At 38.6% G+C, this 19,527-nt stretch overlaps 8 protein-coding genes across 8 annotated transcripts; 3 read left to right on the top strand and 5 right to left on the bottom strand.

Annotated features, from left to right (window-relative positions):
- Positions 1-8: 8 nt before the first annotated feature.
- BEWA_006940 (N-acetyltransferase, putative) lies at positions 9-534 on the bottom strand (the record flags this gene model as incomplete). The annotated part of the gene is made up of 2 exons (XM_004830894.1): positions 9-283; positions 351-534. 2 exons carry the CDS (start codon positions 532-534, stop codon positions 9-11), a joined length of 459 nt encoding a protein of 152 aa, XP_004830951.1.
- A 105-nt stretch (positions 535-639) lies between these two features.
- BEWA_006930 (signal peptide-containing protein) lies at positions 640-968 on the bottom strand (the record flags this gene model as incomplete). The annotated part of the gene is made up of 3 exons (XM_004830893.1): positions 640-755; positions 790-849; positions 911-968. The coding sequence occupies 3 exons, from the start codon at positions 966-968 to the stop codon at positions 640-642; spliced, it is 234 nt and encodes a 77-aa protein (XP_004830950.1).
- Positions 969-1,091: 123 nt separating this feature from the next.
- BEWA_006920 (hypothetical protein) lies at positions 1,092-2,029 on the bottom strand. Its single transcript, XM_004830892.1, has 6 exons — positions 1,819-2,029; positions 1,694-1,751; positions 1,510-1,654; positions 1,431-1,474; positions 1,265-1,396; positions 1,092-1,206 (listed from the first exon to the last, which is right to left on the bottom strand). Exons 1-6 carry the CDS (start codon positions 1,929-1,931, stop codon positions 1,093-1,095), a joined length of 606 nt encoding a protein of 201 aa, XP_004830949.1. The 5' UTR covers positions 1,932-2,029; the 3' UTR covers position 1,092.
- A 231-nt stretch (positions 2,030-2,260) lies between these two features.
- BEWA_006910 (mRNA cleavage factor-like protein, putative) lies at positions 2,261-2,904 on the bottom strand. The gene has a single exon (XM_004830891.1). It carries the CDS (start codon positions 2,845-2,847, stop codon positions 2,287-2,289), a length of 561 nt encoding a protein of 186 aa, XP_004830948.1. The 5' UTR covers positions 2,848-2,904; the 3' UTR covers positions 2,261-2,286.
- A 3,089-nt stretch (positions 2,905-5,993) lies between these two features.
- BEWA_006900 (ABC transporter, ATP-binding protein domain-containing protein) lies at positions 5,994-10,556 on the top strand (the record flags this gene model as incomplete). Its single annotated transcript, XM_004830890.1, has 1 exon — positions 5,994-10,556. The coding sequence occupies one exon, from the start codon at positions 5,994-5,996 to the stop codon at positions 10,554-10,556; it is 4,563 nt and encodes a 1,520-aa protein (XP_004830947.1).
- Positions 10,557-11,662: 1,106 nt separating this feature from the next.
- Positions 11,663-13,036, top strand: BEWA_006890 (hypothetical protein; the record flags this gene model as incomplete). Its single annotated transcript, XM_004830889.1, has 1 exon — positions 11,663-13,036. The coding sequence occupies one exon, from the start codon at positions 11,663-11,665 to the stop codon at positions 13,034-13,036; it is 1,374 nt and encodes a 457-aa protein (XP_004830946.1).
- Positions 13,037-14,726: 1,690 nt separating this feature from the next.
- Positions 14,727-15,545, top strand: BEWA_006880 (hypothetical protein; the record flags this gene model as incomplete). Its single annotated transcript, XM_004830888.1, has 1 exon — positions 14,727-15,545. The coding sequence occupies one exon, from the start codon at positions 14,727-14,729 to the stop codon at positions 15,543-15,545; it is 819 nt and encodes a 272-aa protein (XP_004830945.1).
- A 349-nt stretch (positions 15,546-15,894) lies between these two features.
- BEWA_006870 (hypothetical protein) lies at positions 15,895-19,467 on the bottom strand (the record flags this gene model as incomplete). Its single annotated transcript, XM_004830887.1, has 15 exons — positions 15,895-16,194; positions 16,227-16,339; positions 16,374-16,449; positions 16,482-16,934; positions 16,969-17,210; positions 17,244-17,393; positions 17,429-17,847; positions 17,881-17,973; positions 18,008-18,245; positions 18,280-18,333; positions 18,368-18,528; positions 18,562-18,768; positions 18,801-18,912; positions 18,947-19,030; positions 19,065-19,467. The coding sequence occupies 15 exons, from the start codon at positions 19,465-19,467 to the stop codon at positions 15,895-15,897; spliced, it is 3,105 nt and encodes a 1,034-aa protein (XP_004830944.1).
- Between the last annotated feature and the right edge of the window lie 60 nt (positions 19,468-19,527).

The following is a 19,527-nucleotide window of genomic DNA, read 5'->3' as shown; positions in this document are numbered from 1 at the left end:
CATTAAATCTACAAATCTCTTCTCATTTCATAGGCATCTTCGGCGTCATTGTAATACTTTGGTATGGTTCTATATACTGTATACTTGCGATTCTTGTAAAAGTCCACTGCTGCGATATTGCGAATGTTGACGTAGAGATTAATGTATCTACACCCTGCCTTCTTGCAGCCTTCCTCAAATTTGTTAATCAATCTAGACCCGTAACCACGTTTCCTGTATTCTTCAAGCACATATATAGACGATATGTGACCATAGAAGGCGTCATCCGACACAGAAGTACTACCTATATGTTGCGTGTAAGTAAATGAATTGGTAGAAACTAAAATGGTACGCAAACAATGATAACAAACCAATGATAAACGCAGAAATTGTGTTCTTTGTCTCAACTACCAGTGAAAGTTTTGGAAATACCCTAGCGTGGTTAACGTAAACTCTTTCAGGGTATATAAGCGTAAATTCATCAGGTTCTATAGCAACTATACTCTTCACATCCTTTGGGCACATTGACCTGACGATCCCCGGGTCATCCACCATCTCTAGTAGTCTATACTTTGCTATTTATACAAAAGTATTCCCACTAAAGATTTATCCTGGACGACAAACGAGCATCTTGCAAAAAAATCAAAAAAAATGTGGTGGCTAAAGCTCGTCATTACCCTCATTCAGTACAGGGGACTGTTTGGTGGCTGCGTAGGACCCATACCTACGAGCAACGTACTTGTCCTTTTGACGAACCACGACCAGCTCCTCAATATCTAAGCAGTCGTTAAAATAGATTTAAAGACCTACCTGGAGCATCCAATGGACCAGCTCCATGTGCAACTTTTGCAACCTTTCCCGCGGGTGTATCTGTAAATCATGTATTGTTAAGTTTGACAAATGTGTAGTCAATTCGTTACACAATACCAACCTGCGCAAATAGCGGCACACACGAGAGAGAAAAGGAATAATAACTTGGTGTAAAGCATTCTGCCAATGGTTTTATTCTAATATACCAGTATAAAAATACTACTAGTGCGAATAAGAGCCACACGTCAATGTTTTCGAGACCCAATTACGTGTAGCCCTCACACACTACGAATCTCGGGTCCATCAGTTGTCTGGCAGTTGTAACTCAAGCGTCAAGTTACCGGTCCCAATTTTAGAATTTTCGTTCATTTCATATAACGAACATCGAACTCTGTAGCCACTCGTGCAATCAGCAACCTACGTAGTTGTTGTTGTTGTTCACTCCATACTGATGCACATTCACAAACAAGCCTACCTTTAAGTCATTCTTATCATTTGGATTCTTGAAATGTTCGCTTGGACATGTCTTTACCCCGCACTTTGTGAAGCAGGAATAGCCACGTGGATAGACCAAAGCAGTTTCATTCTCACACTCTCCTTCATTCCCCTACATGAATTTGTGCTGTAAGTAAGAACCTGACCTCGTATGCTATGCACCTGAACCTCTTCTCGTCACCTTGGCAGCCTACACATTGTCATTCCAGACAACAACTGACACACCCATGTTCGTTGTGTTGTTGGAGTTGTGGTCAATCTTTAACCGAAGTTTCCAGGTCTCAGCCTGCGGATTGCAGGTTATCTTCTCATCATCTTTGGAAATGCCACAAGTTGAGAAGCACGCGGTCTCTTTTACCACCGATTCTGGCTATACATTTTACGTGTCGAATCTCCGTGTAAAACGTACCTGTAACGATTCACAGAGTGGCACTGAGGTCTGAAGTTTTTCAAACCCATTGAAAATCCTACAAATCAAATGAAAACAGAAAAATCAGAGTTGTAGTTACACATTTCAAGAACATGTAGAGGTACCTTTGTCCCTTATTTAACAATATTTTGGAGTTAGCTTCGTTGTGATTAAATATAATGGAAAGATAGATGAGGAATTTTAGTGTAAATCCAAAAACCGGTCGTCTTGAACCCATTGTCAAGACAATGCAGAAAGGACAGGCCAAACTCTCAGCAGAAGCTACACATTTGAATTCGGAATCCAGAATATACAAAAATTTTGGAAAATAATCATAAAAATACAAGAGTCTTTGATAAATACCAAGAGAGTAGACGAAATCACCCAATCAGAACAGACAGTACGACTAGATCATGAAGATGAATAAAAGAAAAATTACAAATGTCAGTCAGTAGACATAAAGCAAATGTTAAATCTACTAAGGAGATGTGGAAGGGCGCAAATCGTCAATCCAAACTGAGTGTCGTAAAAGTCATAGAGCGGAACCGAGACCAAACGAATGCCTTCTGGAACTGAAATTGTGAAATTTTCATTCAATATAACCTGAAAATTTGGTAAATGAGTGGAGTACATACTTGGTAGATGGAGATCTTCTCCTTTGGCCGACTGGTGTGCAATGGCAAAAATGGTAGTGGATCCGTGTGATAATCACAGCGCCACCAGTCCGCTAGAAACTCTTTAACCTTGATATTTTCGATAGAACTCTTTATATCATACAGATTTGCATGCCTAGTGTTGCAAGTTATGAATCTTGCCAATTTATGCGATAATTTCTCCCTCGGGTTCTCATAGATTTTACATTTACCGCCCAATAAGCCATAACAACCATCTTCTTCGCGTTTAAGAAGTAAAACATGAGGGACACCCTGGGAATGGCACATAATGAGCCCACAGACGGTCGTCCTCATGCCGCTCCTGGAGTAGCTCCTCAGCCTCTTTTTTACCAACTCATTTGTCAATTTAAAAATAAGTCCTCTCCCGGTATTTGTGCTGTTCGTCTCAAATTTATAAACGTAGTCAGGGTATATCGGCCATTCTATACTATCCAAAGTTAGCAACGCGCCTCCCTCCTCATTTTCTACTTCCTCAGACATTTTTATCTATATATCTTGATTTATATATAAAAGTCAAAGGGGAGTAAACTTCCTACTGATAAACGAGAATCAGGTCCGATCCATGTAAGGTGGAGTCCAAGTTCAACACACTCAGTGAGAATATGTATGGAGTGAACGCGTGAAGCTGTTTGGAACTTCTGAATTCTGCAGTAAACTAACGACTTTATGAATTGCAGTAACAAACACAAGGGAGTCTTGTTCCTAGACATTGGACGTAATGAAGAACTGAATTTGTACAAGTATCGCATACTTTTTCAAAATATTTACCAACTCCCTGAATTTCTGGAACGCACAACCTCAACCAAATCTTCTACTTAGATATGATCCTCCGTAAAGATATATTGACTCCGCAATATACTCCAAAGCGTTTTCTTGTACCGAAACTTTGAGTTTACTGTAAACATAGAGGCGTTTAAAGGTAGCTGGGTTCTCTAAATCCAAACTTCTTGGTTGTATAATGGTCTGGATCACGGAGCATTTCTTTGTTCCGGTATTATTAAGAGTACAGGAAATTGTAGATTAAATCACCTCCTTTGCTTTCTATACTGCCGTTTGTTGCCCTAGAACTGCATGGCGTATCATGAGTGCTAGTTACGACCGGTTAGGGTTATTAAAAGTTCTGGGTAACTCTACGGAACTCAAGGATTAGTTAGGACATGAGATCTTTTGGCTATGATGTTGGTGTATTTGTGTTTTATTAGCCTAATAGTGGGCATCCCGTCCCTATGCCAGTGACATGGTCATGTGACCACTTTTCTCTCTAAAAATCAATAGTTTAATGTCAATATAGTTTTCAAGTATTTGTACCATCTTTAATCTATTAAATTCTGCATAGAATAGCAGATGATATTGGGAATGTATTCCGTTGCATGCCGACTGAGTAATGTTTCTCGTTGCTCTCTTTGGCAATAATCTTATATTTCTAGGGTTTTCACCCTCACGACATCATTCACATTTTTAAGCATATGCTTTGTCGTGAAACATCGGTTGGTAGCTCTTTGTTATGGGTGCAATACGAACATGTAAAGGTTGTGCAAATGAAATGTCAATCAGACTATTATTTTCATGCAAAACAGATAATATAGATTAGTTGTGCAGTCATTATTCCTAGGATGAAATGGGTTCAGAATATTTAAAACGCGCATAATTTACTTGGCAAAAGCATACTTTGTAGGAGAAATTTATAAATCTGAATGAACAGTGACATGCTTGCTAATTATTGTTCATGCTTTTGCAAACTCATTTTCAGGAAAATTTCAAGGCTTTGTATTCTTGCAATTGAATATTTGTAATGAGCTTTTTGCACTATTCATAAACTATGTTTTGTTAAACAAGTGCCAGTTACATTCCCTGTTTCGATGACTGAGGAAACATACGATAAGTTAATTTGACTCAAATGGCATAACGATTTCATACCTTTGCAGGACACAGAAAACTACCGAAGAGAAGTTTAAAGGTTATACCAAACCAACACTGACGTTTCAAAGATAAATGGTAAGACAGCAATAGGCAAACTGGAAAATACGAACACACATGTTCGCCCAAGAGGTTAACCATCCTTAATTCAGAGTTGCAATATGAATAACTTAGAGACGATTTATAATGGGCTACAAGAAAGAAATGCTAAAGGGTTCATAGGATAAACTGGCTGGATGAATACTCTCCAGAGATCGTAACCGGAACTGAATCATTGTGCTTCTGTGGATCATGAGCCATATAAAGATATTTTAAAGGATACCTTTAAGCTTGGCAGAGTATGGAAGATAAGGATACACTCTTCAGCAGGAGAAACTTATGAAGAAGTAGATTAGATGAAATAATGCACAAGGAGTTTTATAAACTCCAAAATTGTTGCAAACACAGTTGATTGTCACGTTGAGGCAAAAAATCCAGACAGATGCCTGTGATTCATCATGGTAACCCTAATTTCCGCTATATACATTCATATACTGCAAACACTCCTACGATACGGGCAATAACCGAACTTATAAAGCGTGGTAATACGGCGGAGACAAGAGTAAAGTGTGCAATTGTTTTCCCAAGCAATTTCAAACTCCTGAATGTTCCTCCCCAGTAATTTTTACTCGACAGTTTGCATGTTAATTGTAGCATAATTTACAGTTTATACGGGAATCGCACTTGCATATCCTCATCAGGATTAAAATTTTAAAGCGTAGTTTATATTAACCAATTTCTCTCTATAAAAGGACATCTTACATTTAATAATCCCAAAACTTTCCAGGAGTCAATAGATACTAATGTCAATCCTTGGACAATAAAGTGGTCTTGGAAACTATAAGGTAATTGTTCACGTTTCTTTTTGTATCCTGTAAAGACACAATTAAAAGCATTAGCCCATTAAAACAATACTTCTACAAACGCCCTTATCCGATAATTTTGCCTCTAGTATATAAACATGATACCAATGTCACTTATATCGCTGGTTTAACACCAGACATCAAGCCCAGAATTTCAATTACAAGTCATTAATACAAGTATGCCTAATTTACGAGTGAAATTATAAGATATGTGAAAATCAACGGTACGATCGCAAAATATCCCATGGATTAGTATAATTTCAACTGTATGTGCTAGTAAGTTGTTCTTTTCCAACAAGGTAACAAATACCACTGTACGGTTCATAGTTTTGGCATAAAACTCAAATCCCAAACAAATCTACGCCATTTTAACACATGAAATCCCAAAGCGCACTTCATACAGGATAGTGTGTGCGTGTGTACAGGCCAAAGTGGTCTAGGCCGTGGTACACAGACATCCTGCTGCGCACATTACCGATCCCGGACCAAGTGCAAAGCGAAAGTAACAAAAATACATACCAAAATAAAAAACCAAAGGTGAAGTTCCTAGTGGAAAGTATTTTCTCTCCTCCAATGGGGATGTCTGAGAATTTTCCTGGGAGAAGAGTAAAGTTTATGATTTACACATCTGGTACTGTGTAAACATATTACATTTTTAAAAATGTTTTATAAACCCTTGATAAAAGTGTTGATAATATGAAAGGGTAAATCGACTCGAATATGTTACGGTTCGGATAACCTCTTTCCGGTTTATGCACCGTTTACACATTCTGAATTTAGTATATTTAATATAACAAGGGCCACAAGATGGCTGAGGATAAACCCACTCCCCCGGAGGAGAACTACCACTTTTGGGAGAGCGAGGTGGAGCTGGTCAGGAAGAGGACCCTCGCACCAAATGGAAAGAAATTCAGATACTTTGATGACAAGGGCATATTTAACTTCGTGTTCTTCATTTGGGTCTACAGATGGGTTAAAGCAACTGCAGAGAAGTACTTGGACCCTTATATGCTCCATCCTCTGCCCTTGGTTGATCAGACAATGCTCTGGTATCCTGTATTCTCAAAGCATATTAGTGATGGAATAGCTACTTTTGAGGCATATGAAGCCCTCAGCGAAGATGAGAAGAAGAAAATTCGGAAACCTATAAAGTATATTCTAGGCAGAGCCATATTGTTAACGTTTTGGAGGAGGTTGCTAGCTATACTAATTAGCGTGATAGTAATGAACGCTGTTGGTATGAGTGTTGCATTATCCCTTCACATGTTACTGGATTTATTGTCTGAGGAGGGCTTTGGAGTTTTATCATTTTGCCTCCTCGCACTCGCTATAATCGCAATAGAATTGATAAAGGAAATTGGAACAGATCATATTGAGTTCTATGTAAGACGGTTATCATTCATCATAGATTCTGTCCTTCGTATTACTGTTTTCCAACATGGATTATGCTACAGAAGAAGCCAGTTTGGACATCTATCTGACAATCCTAGCTCCTGCAAGAGCATTATACATGGGTGTTCTGGAGACACACTATGTTCAGAGGATCCGCTCTTGTGTCCTGCTAGACGCCACAAAAACAATGAAGTAACCCCCAAAATGTACACTCTTGTTCTGAATGATCCTTACTACATTCCACTCTTTGTTGAATGTCTAACCAATTTAATAGACTTTCTTACAACGTTTACCTATGGGATGATCCTAATTAGCAGTAAATTCAGTATGAAAATATTAACGATCCTTATTATTTCACTATCTCTCGTCGCTTGCATGTTGGTTATAGAAATCGTAAACGGTCTTCTTATGAGATATTACTTTGGAATTAGGGATCACAGGATGACAAAGTCGTTTGAGGTCGTATCTAGTTTTCCGTTGATTAATAAGATGGCACTTGATGATGTTGCTCATAATACCATAACGGAGGCTAGAGATGATGAGCTAGTCTTTGTCCTCATCCGTTTCATTATATCACTTGTTAATAAGGTCATAATAACTTCAATAATGTGTGTGGATGTCATTATCCTCATCAAAGACTTCTCTGAAACAGTTGAGAGTTCGAAAGATGTAGAGAAGATAAGCTCATCTGGATTGCTAGCCTCCATTTTTGTTCTCTTGAAAATCCTAGACCCGTTGTATTTAGTTCCTCTAAAGTTGAGATTGTTAGTATTCTCAATGACCTCATTTTTGAGAGTAGAACGTTTCTTCAGAACTTGTTCTCCAAACTTTTATCTTCCGGATAACAAGTTTACTGGGAAGACTACTCTGCCAGAGATTGGGCCAGGTAAGGATCAGACACTGCCAAAGGGCCTAGTGATAATGTTCAAGAAGGCCTCTTTTGCATGGGTCAACAGTAGAAAGGATCTTTTAGACCACACTGGTACCACCTGTCTTAGGAACCTTGACTTTGTCCTCAATACTGGTGACCTTGCCATAATTACCGGTGCCCAAGGCTCTGGCAAGACCAACTTTGTCAAGGCTATCCTTGGTGACATGACTCTTGTTGAAGGATCAATGGCTGTATTGCCTCTCTCTACTAACATGCCAATATTCTATGCTTCTCAGGACGTATGGCTACAAAAGGGTACCATCATGTCTAACATTACCTTTGGTCACAGATTTGATGAGAAGCTCTACAACACAGTCATCAAAGCAGTTGAACTTGAACACGATATATCCACTTGGGAAGGAGGTGACCTGCGTAAGATTTCTGAACATGGTTATTCTCTCAGTGGAGGTCAGAGAGTCAGAGTTGGACTCGCTCGTGCCATTTATGCCTATCTCATCTTTAGCGAGACTAATAGGGAGAGTGAATCTGAACATTCCCTCCTGGTAGTACTGGATGATTGTTTCACTGGTCTGGATCCTTTTGTTGCAAGAACTATCTTCAAGAACTTGTTTGAAAAGGGAAGAGGTCTACTCTCTGGTAGAGATGTTGCCACAGTTCTAACGATATCCAAGCGTATCTTGGACGCTTGCGTATCATCAGAATCTCCGGATTCATACCCAGATGCTCCAATATATTTTCTGGAGCATAAAACTCTTGTACAGAGAAATAAGCTTAAATCCCTAATAGAACACGAAGTTGGTAATCTTGAGCCTCCAAAGCCTTCTGAAGATAATATGGGACTTCACACCATGCCTAGCAAATTACGTAGGATATGCAGCTCTAATGACTATACTCGTGATGGACGAAAGAAGTCCACGGAGTTGAGATACTCTAATTCTCCCACAATTCAAAGCGTATACAATAGAGTTAATCGTAAAATCGGCATGAACGAAAATTTTAAGGCATACAGTGTCTACTTCCGTGCGGCCGGATGGCCTATCTTCTTCTTTGTTCTCCTTACCTTCATATTTTCAACCTTGGACAACACCAAGTTTATTATTGCTTCAAAAGTCTCTGATTCGATTATTGATTATACAAAAGGTTCTAATGGTGTGCCAGCCTCCGTGGAAGATGTAAAGGATTACAGCGCCAAAGCGACCAAATGGGTTATTATTCTTTCAGTTTCAGTGATGACTGGAGCTATTTTTCGTATAATTGCTATGGCATCTGTTTCTTTTAAAGTTTCAAGGAGAATTCATGAGTACTGCATAAACTCAATATTGATAAACAGCTCAGCTGTATTGAAGATTAAAAAGTCCATTGGTAGCGTTTTGACATTCCTCTATATGGATACATTTTTCATTGACAATTTCCTGAGTTATTTTATCCACGACGCCTTCCTTTTGCTGATTGAATCTACTGTTAATCTTATTACGTTGTTTTTTTTGCTTCCATGGTCTACCCCGCTTGCTCTTTTGCTTTGTCTCATTATTATTCGGTGTATTGTATACTATTATGTAAAATCGTGCAAGAATGTATATTTCGCTCGTTTGGAGACATTTAACCAAATGGACTCTACAATAGAAACGGCGATAGTTGGTTTGTCTATATATCGCAGTTTCAAGAAAGAATGGAAATTGATACATACGATGGTGGAACACGTTGATTACAATATAAGGTCTAATTATCTGAGCAATTCTGCGCTCTTTTGGAGTTCCATAACATCTAGATGCATCTTTGCTCCTCTGGGTTTGTTTATACTTATTTTCCCTCCGCTTTTTTCTCATGTGAAGGAAACACAGGTGAAAATTGGCCACTACGCTATGGCGTATTCCATATTTCTCACTCTAAACACCTCGTTTGCAACCTTTCTCAGACTTTATTGTTATCTTGAACTTTACATGGGATCAATTAGGAGGTTTGAGAACTTCGTTCCTCCTGATACTAAGATCAACTTTGAAGAAAAGAGGAATATCCATCAGACAGATCTTGTTGTTTACGATTCCAGTTCTAATGAAGGTGATAAAACGACTGGTGGAGATATAAAGAGATCTATCACTTTAAAACGTCGCCAAGAGCATGCCAAGAGAAGAGCTGTTCATTGCACTAGTATCAAGATGCTCTTCTTTAGACACAAGGTTAATGTGCTTGACGTGTCCAAGTATGCAGTTCCAGGTACTACTAGGATAAAGTTGGATAATGTTAGTGTACATATTTTTAACAAAAAAACCGGAGTGAATTTTTCTATTCTCAAGAATGTTACATGCTCAGCTGATACCTCGGACATTATTGGAGTCATTGGTAGAACTGGCGCAGGAAAGTCTACCTTATTGTCAGTACTTCAAAATTTGGCAAGGAATAGAGAAGGTTCTGTTTTGCTTGATGGCTGTGATTTAAATGATATGCCAAAGAATGTGACTAGGCAGATCATCGGTGTCTTGCCTCAACTACCATTTGTATTCAGAGGATGGACAGTGCGTAGGTTCATTGATCCAAGAATGTTATTTGATGATGCTGATATTAACACAGCCCTGGATAATTGTGGCTTGCTCAAGTTTGTTGAGAAAATTCCGGGTGGTAAGGGCCTTGACACAGTCATTATACCTGACCATTACCATAAGGATATGCCAAGGTATTACAAAAGGGTGTACTATGGACCTACACTTAAACCTGATGACTCTTCCTCTGTGGATAATGTGAACATTGACCATGGATCAGCACTGTCCAACTCACAGTTACGTACACTATCAGTGGCAAGACTAGTATTGTACGGAGAATTTTACAAGATACTCTTGGTTGATGAGCCTCCAGAGGATGATGTTGGAATATCCAATACTGCAGAGGTTCCAATATATGATTTAATCAAGACACACTTCCAGCATTGTACAACATTTATCGCAGCACATGATGCAAGTGTATTGGGTTTATGTACATCGGTTTGGGTCTTCCACAAAGGTTCTCTCATTAGAACCTGCAAAACGGAGGATATCGTAGACAGTAGTTCACTATCAAAAATTGTAGAAGACTGCGTTACCACACACACTTAATGCAGTAGGTTGGTTTTATGAATCGCATTTTAAGTCCGCTGTCTTGCCACATTGGCATTATCATTTCAACTGTTTTCATCTGAACATTCTCTATTAATTTCTGCATTCCATGGACGTGGATTCGATTATCCATATCTTATATTATCTATTCGCGACATCTAGAAATGATACATGGGAAACATGTATCTGTGGAACCCATAAATGTTCTTACGGATGCCATTCCTTCTCTACCATTAGACAGTCTGGTGGAGGATTTCCAGTAGACCTTCCAGTCACACATCTTTCATAATCCATTGATGAGAGGAAGACAAATGGAAAATCTCTAAATGTGTGATAAAGTAAGGAATGTTTGGCCATTTATAGTGATAATTATCCCCATGGTCCTTCTCCCTCAGTTTGTTCCTTCATAGGAGTACTCACCAGGTCATTAATGCAGTTTATCCATGTACCATAATGCCTAGGGAATTAATGGTTAGTGATTAAATGTATAGTAGCTAGAAATGAGGTATTAGGAAGACTTGTTTGAGGAAGGGTGCCTCTAAGGGACCATAGACAGCAGAGGTGTACTGCTAAAAGCTATAGACGTATATACGGAACGATAAGAGTGTTATATGTACAGTGAGTGTCCATTATTATGGTAAATAATGGGCTTTTATACATTCACTTTCCTCCTCTCCACAGTACAGTCCATGCCTATGGAACACATGAGCAGTCCGTACTACCAGAGGTAGTAATGACCTACCGATGTCCTAGACTAGGTAGTTTGTCACTATGGAATGAACAAGGTGAATGAAGGAATGATGGGAATTATTGGTAGGTGATGAGTTATCTACTTTATACTTTGCCATTCAACGTTTTGAATGAATAGAACTTCTTTAGAAACCAGAGGAACTTAGTTACCTAACCATGGACATTTATGATACTACCATACTGACATCTATTAAACCTTGAGGGATATGAGAGATACTCGACAACATGCATCTTGAGGTTATGAATAATACTGGAACACTAAACTCTCGGGTAGATAATGGAGGGGTCTCTTTAATTTATGACCAATGATATGGTATATAATGGTGTGAATGACAGGTAAGCTCACAAGATGACAGATGGGACATCAGGATGGACTTCAGAAAGGCGCCATGTTTATGGCAGGGCTGACTCTGTTGCAGTCTCTCCGTGTGGCTTTAACTGGAGCGAAGTTTGCACTTGACAGATTTAAAATTCCTCAGCAGTATGCCAGTTCGTTCATTAACATGGTCCATAATCCTATGGAACTGGCAACGTTCACTGGTATTCTTATTATAAACATAGTAGCGCTAGGTTGGAAAGATTTTAGGTACTTTGCCATTTTTACTAATGTGACACTGTGCTGTTCCTTTGTCTTACTCCTCATTGCATTCACTTCTGGAGGAGAACAGGGAAACCTCACCTTCTATTACTGGACTATTGTCTTTGGTTCATTTATCTATGGACTTAATGTGGCCTGTGTGATGAATGTGGGAAATGCAAATGCTTCCCTTTTCAGTGTAGGAATCCCTCTCTCTGGTATTCAGGTTTGCATATACTACTTTATCTTTACTGAACTTGCTGAGTGGTTTAATTTCTCAAACATTAGTTACTGGATCATTGTTTGGCAGCTTGTTATAGCAATAGTAATATCAGCGGCTTCTGCCATATTGTGGGTCATTGCCTATCATGATGGTGCTAGCAATGATCAACAAAATCCAGATGATCCTAAAAAGGGTAAGCATACTGGCGCTGCTTGGTCTCCAATTCTTATGGCTATGGTTGGTATGGGTACTATCTATGCCTTTTATCCTGCTATTGCTCCTTATAAACTGACTGACGTTGGCACTGGTTACACCATTGATCTTGCTGTTTTATTCGTTAGTGCCGTTCCTTCTCTTGTTATTGCAGCTTTATGCTCATGTGGAGTTGGTCTTGATATTGGTCCAGACAGACCATGGGAAGGTGGCTTTGAGGCATGGCATGCTGCCTGGTTACTGGCGTTCCCACATATTACTGCCATGGTGTTATGCTTTGTTACACTTCATTATCCGGATAGTGGAGTGGCTAGTTCGATTAAGAGCAGTGGTTTAAAGGTTGGGGCTATTACCATTACGCTAAAGTTTTGTGAAGAATCGCTCAAGGCAGTGTCTTATGCTGGAGCTAGTAAGCAGGTGAATGAGGATGAAGGAGGTACTTATTCATCTTTGAATACCTTTACATCCCAAGGTTTAATGATCATTTTGGCCTTTACTGGAGATGGTTACCTCAAGACTTATTCCAAGTATGAGCATGACAGGAGTAAATGGCCTACTAAAGATTGTGGAACATTTAGCTCCATTTGGTTTTGGACGAAGAATGGAATAAAGGTGGCCTGTAAGAGTGTTAAATCATCCTTTACCAAGAATGTTAGATGCAAGGTTTTAGGTAAATCAGAGGCCTTACTCATTGTCTATGCAGATGAGGAATTTTAATGGGTGGTAACTAGGAGGCTCTTTGAAGCTCAATCACTCATCCCTGGACATTCGTCCCTGCATTAAGAGTCTAGTGGAGAGTCTGAGGAAGGGACTACTGGACTGTGAGGACTCATACTGAGGAGACCTCCAATGATAAAGAGTTATGCTCATAGTGTTTGTCAGTTGTTTGATAAGGATAGAGAATCTTGGCCTACTTCACGTTATGGGTTTTGGAGTCTCCTAGTCACTCCAGTAGACTCTCCAGTAGACTTTTTAAGAGGCTCTTCGGGAGATTATCATGGGTTACTACCATGGCGACTGGAAGGAGCCTATACAGTAGAGCATGTCTACTCCACTAGAGACTCTTAGGGACTTATTCAGCCAACTGATGACAGGATGTACTCCATAGTGATCACCTGGTGAGCTAGTTGTGAGGGAGGATGAATGTATGGATGAGGAGGTACGGCTAGATGGAGGAAGTACTATTGGATGATGGGTATGGTTCCTGTGGAAGGACAATTACTCTCATCAGTTCTATTCTCTTACTCATACTATAGACGGATGTGAATCGCAATTTGATCTTGAAGGATCTAAGGTTAATGTAGTTTCAAAGGTCATGGCTTCCCTTCCTCATTTACTTCAGGAGGTCTAACCCTACCACTTCGAAAACTAGGAGCTAGGAGAATGTCACCTGCTATTACTAAAGCTGATGAAGAAGGACACTCTACTGTTACTTGTTGCAGTTGGTCTCGCTATTGCTGGTATTGGTCTCTGGAAAGGCTCTAATCAAGACTCTTGGAAAGGTCTTGGAATTGCAGCTCTTGCAACAGGTGTTGCTGGATTAATCTGTCTTGGAATATGGAAACTGTATAATCGCTATAGAGGAGACCCTCTAGTACGCCTTATCTAATGATACTCTTGGGAAATCTACGGATATTCTCCTGGAGATCCTTGGGTTAGACAGATTTAGGAGTCTATGGAGACTAGGGAATCTATACTGAGTAATTGGCCTTACCATTTTACCATCACACAGTGGTTAATAGGACAGTAGATGACGTTTACAGAAAATACATGTCACATGATGTGGTATCCCTGATACACGGTGGAACGAACTGTAGTTGTGCAAGAGTAGATACAGATTAAAGACAATGTCTCCATTATTGGTTTAAATTTGCAAACGTGTCAAGGGAAATTATGTTGTAGTAGAATGAACCCATAAGTTCGTTGTTTTACCCGGTATCCTGATTATGAATATTTTATCGGAAATCTCTCTATAAACGACTTGAAACTATCCACAGTGTAATAATGCGGTTTCTCTCATTAACATGGTGATTCTGAAAAAATATTTAGCGACTTGGTACGTATGCTGTGCTGGCTGTATATCATGCCATGTCTGCATAAACTTTCCTATTCCCTATTAGAACACTGATATATATTTTACTATTTATAATAGATACGATAGTTATGTAGTTTCCCATAATTTCCAATGTATCCACCCACGACATATCTGTCAACATTTTTGCTTATTCCTCTAGTACTAAATTACGATAATTTTACCGCAGTTAGTAGAATAAGTATTTATTGTATTCCTTTTAATTTCTATTCTATAAATAACCCATTTAAAACCTGAAAGATTCTAGTGTAATATTTGTTGTTCATGCATGATATACAATTTTTAAAAGTCGCATGCACTCGGAAAATATAGAAAATGAACATAAAAATTGACATATCTGCAAGGAAAAATTATTATTTAATGCTTGAAAACGATATAAATGCTGTAGTAATTGTAAGAAAGTATGACTTTGGAACACACTATCTCCGATATAGTCATGAGTTGTCTCTAGAAGATTGTTGTATTAGCAAATTAGTGCATGGTAATATCGAACAATTCCTTCAAGAGTATAACATAAAGAACGTAAGGGAACTTTCTGCATACTACTGGAAGGAGGATTATAAACTGAGAAAACCTTTAGTTATAACTGTTACTGGACAAACCAACAATTCAGTCACATTCAAAAGAAAGAAAGGTTCGTGTAGTTGGACCAACAGTCCCGAAAGTATATCTGTTAATATTTTAAATGAGCAAAATACGCTAATTAATGGTATAATTCATCTGGATATTTCGAAAGGATCTAGCGATGAACATATCACAACCAATTGCAAAAGTAAGGACATTCAGGTAGACTATAACATCTCTACTTATATCTTGGACTTGGCTCCATCTATAATCACATACAATGGGAAAATGATAAACATATTTCCACTGCACATTGACAACATTGTAAAACTTTCAGTGTATTCATTGTCTGGTGATAATCGAGACGATAAACTCCTAATAAATGTCGTTCAAAAGAATAAGTGTAAAGGCTCTGACTATTCTTTTTGGTTTGAAAACTCTGGTCAAGGAGAAAGGAATACCCAGTGGAGATATCTCAAGGGTGAAGATGCTCCATACAACGTAATCACCCTAAAGACAAAGTTGCGCATATTGAATGATAAAATAAAGGCTCCAGGGGTCACGGCATAAAATGATACCATTTAACATTTTGCTTATTAAAATTTGTTTGTAATAATTTCCATTATTTTCACAATGGATAATTAGTAACTTGTTAGTACTTGGTATACGACGAGTTAATGTTTCAAAAATCGCTCAGTAATGCTATCAACAGTGTATTCACAAAATGTTAAAATGACTAGTGGCCATTCAAACCATGGAAATGAAATGTATATTAATACAATTTAATTTTGAAAAATGTATATGCGAGACTAAAACATAAATTCTTAATCTCTTGTACACGGGATAACATCCACCAGATAACTATTCTTTAAAATTGAGGCGATTGCGATGACACATTTGTATAGTGGTGAAAAGATGCTCAGTAATTTAGTTGTTTTATGGAAACCATTTGTAAAACAGTCTTTATGTCTGGGCACTGATCGTTGAAGCACGTGGAGGTGAGTTTAATCATTTTGTTATTCACTTGAATTTCCTTGACAAGTGTATAAAATTGATTTGACTTGAAGCGTTGCCCATTTAATAGAGACTTTCCATTGACCTGTAGATATGCTTCATACTCTATACGATTCTTGAAATCACAAATTGAACCTAGCATAATTTCTATCTGATACATTCCATTTTCGGGTAAATCAATGGACCAGTAATTTCCCTTGCATACCTAGAAATGTATAATGTACAGAACAAACAAACCTCCTTTTGTATACAGTCTGCACTTTCTCTTGGATTTGGAAACTCTATGCCACCTCCCAATAGTGGATTGCAATCAGTGTTACAGTATTTACCCTCTGCTTCTCTCATCCAGCCTTTATTAGCGTAAATATATGCAAAGACACATACCATAAATGAGTGAGTTTCCTGATTCACCCGGAGCATCCAAACTTGACTTGACGGAACCATTATCAATGTAATAGCCCTACGAGTGTTTATTTATTAATTAGGAGATACCTGTGTTGGAGTGCGATCAGATTGCCATCTAAATAAAATCTTGACGTTGAATAAGCGATTACGATAGTGATGGTTTGGAGATTTTAAAAGGTAATATTCGAGTTTGTATGTTTCTGTATTTTTATCAACTTGTAGCTTTAGTATACAATTCCCATTCCCAGGGTGACAATAGCCAGTATAACTGGCCATTGTGCATATTGGTTCATTTTCTTCGAATGGACCTTGTTTAATTTCACCCTTGGCATCTACGATACACTGTGATTTACATTCGACCAAGAAAGAATCCCCAAAGGATAGTTTGTGGATTTGGCTCAAATCCTGTAGTGTTTCGTCACACCTTTCAATTTCCACCAGTTTTAGTCCTTCTTCCAATGTACATGGGATTCCAATTAATCCAAATGAACCCCCAGTTTCGGTAGCATATGTATACAGTTCTTCTATTGTGATTTTTACCTGAGAAACACAATTTAAAGATTAAATATCTTACCCCAATTGTCAAGACTGGTTTAGAAAGTCTGTACTTGTGATGCTCCAGGTTGTTGGTGTGAAGTATATTAAATGTTTCACTTGATCCCTCTGCAAGGCAATGCATTTGAGATGGAAAAAACAAACGAATAAATTCCAAGGTTATTTTAGAGGGCCAGGTAAATGAGGGGTCCCTTGGCCTAAATCTAAACTCTGTAAGCAGTATAGGCCTCCTAAAGATTACTTGGATATATTCTCCAGTTCCTGAATTATTGTAATAACCAGTGATTGACACACCTCCACTTGTTCGCCATATAGAGCCTTTCCTGTCAAGATATTTGCCTGATAGAGCCGAAGAACAATTATACTCGCTGGAATGTGCAGAAGATTCGCTGCAAGATAGGTACTCACTAGTACCTGGCATAGAAACCAGAACCTCTCGGCCAACTAAATTTGAATGTAACACCCACAAATGTACATACCGCATAGGTCATGTGTGTTGCTCTTGTGGAAAGACATAAAGAGAAGAAATGGAGATCCTATTTCCGTGGTTTGAAACTTGTATATTACATGTGGCAAGAGCATTGTACTTTTTACTTGCATGTTTATGGTATTGCCTTGTTCAAACAACTGAAATGATTCACTAGAATCTTGCGGTATCCACTGTTGGTCATCCTTTGGTTTCAGCGGAAATGGAATGTCATGTTTATGCGATATGTACAAGGTTGCAGCGTCATTTACAGTGAGATTAAATGACCCAAGTGTAGGCTTTTCATCTGTCCGTATAAGTTGAGTACCAATTAAACCATTAGATAAGTTTGATATAAACACCTCGTCATTGTCTCTATATGCGCCTTCTCCATTTAGACCCTTGGAAATTTCAAAATGTTCAAGTGGGAGACTATTAGCAATAATGTGTACAGTGAAAACATACTTGCTTATTGAAATGCGATGCTGCGATAAATGTGAATAAAAGTTTGTAGGTGGAATAATTTCCCGGTGTATCTTGTGACTGCTCCAGAGTAGCCTAAACACACATGTTTCGCATAAACTTTGCATACTTAAAATGTGATTCTCCACCCTTTTCAAACTTGTACTGCTGAGAGTGTGACATTGCAACCTTTATCTTGTAAAACTTTCCACCAACCAACTGCTGGCTCTCTGAAATATTCTGCTCCTTTAATGATATTATTGGATCTATCCAATATTTGATCCCAGTTTCTCCATCTCCATCGGTACGTATACCCAAATTTATAATCTCAATTCCATTCAACTCTACTCTTCCGTAACAGTCAGTCTCTATATACGCATGAAAAACTCGCGACAAAAATACCTATTTCGAACACAAAATTCCCAGAATGAGGTGCCTTGAGATAACCTTCCCATTCTAAATTTTAAAAAATTTTACAAATTGCACATACTTATGGAGAACTTGTGAGGATTTAATCCGATAATTGGCATAACGTTGACAAATGTAAAATTTATTTGGGAATCAATACGTGAAGAAAGGGCAGGGAATTCAAATGCATTATTTGGATAGTACGTTCCAATTAATCCGTCGGCTTTTAGCTGATTCCCCTCCCTAGATCATCTATTCAACAAATAATAAACATACTCGTTCATACAGACATTTGAATTTTTTGTTCTCTTTAGCTCGTCATGATGGCACTGCACCTTTTTAATTTCCTTTTGCAAAAGGTCAATCTCATTTCTGTGCTTGAGGGTCGAATCTAAATCTTCCTTTGATTTTTCCAACAACTCTTGTATTTTTGATAGAGACTGTGCTATCATTTGATGCTTTAAGCCGCAACATTGTGAAAGCCTAAATGGGTATTAACTTTTGCAGATACCAACCTTTTTTCAGATTCAGTAATGAGTTTGCGATATGTAGTTAATGATTTAACCATTTCATCCACTTGTGTAACCTTTTCAACTATTCTCTGTATAGTATCTGACCTTATTGCATCTGAATGGTGGTGAAATGTGCAAAATAGACAAACCATAGTTTAATGGAGGAACACAGAATCCCCAGTCCTTTTCCAATTTCCCAGTAAGTTGAGCTTCCAGATAACACCATTCTCTTCCTGTAAGAGACGTATACATCAGAGCTGAACAAACCTGTCGTTCCATCTGGAGCTACCTCTAGTGTACAATCTGTGTAGACCTGGTCGCGTTCTACAAACGCAGCTGCGCACAAATGACCATCTTCTGTGCGGCGAGCTCTATTGCGATATTGTGTTAAATAATACATGAGATCATTAGTGTCTTCACCATCTGGTTCACCAGTATTTTCAGTGGCAGCAACATTGCCCTGTTGTACGGATGTGTTGTCTAAAACAGGGTTGGTTCCATGAACACCTTCTGGACCATCAGTAGCGTTTACATTGGGTGATGGAACGACAGGTTGAATGGAAGCTTCAGGGGTCTGGCCAGAAGGACTTTTAACATAGACTGGCGGATTCCCCTTGTCAAACGGCCAGCTAGCCTGAGCAAAGTGGAGCAATAAAAGAAGCTTCCACATTTCAACAACGCTAGCAGGTTACAATATGAAAATACCCAAACAACAACAACGTTAGGTGGG

The sequence above is a fragment of the Theileria equi genome, chromosome 3 (genome assembly GCF_000342415.1).
Source record: "Theileria equi strain WA chromosome 3, complete sequence".
NCBI lineage: Eukaryota > Apicomplexa > Aconoidasida > Piroplasmida > Theileriidae > Theileria > Theileria equi.
Note: the sequence above shows the minus strand (reverse complement) of the source record. Positions and strands in the feature narration are given on the sequence as shown.

Bases quoted from the DNA above. Each gene is read 5' to 3' on its own strand.
- BEWA_006910 (XM_004830891.1), bottom strand. From the start codon at position 2,847: ATGTCTGAGGAAGTAGAAAATGAGGAGGGAGGCGCGTTGCTAACTTTG.
- BEWA_006920 (XM_004830892.1), bottom strand. From the start codon at position 1,931: ATGGGTTCAAGACGACCGGTTTTTGGATTTACACTAAAATTCCTCATC. The intron at 1,475-1,509 runs GTGTGTCAGTTG...GACAATGTGTAG, and splicing joins CAACAACACAACGAACATGG to GCTGCCAAGGTGACGAGAAG. The intron at 1,207-1,264 runs GTAGGCTTGTTT...ACAACTACGTAG, and splicing joins ATGATAAGAATGACTTAAAG to GTTGCTGATTGCACGAGTGG.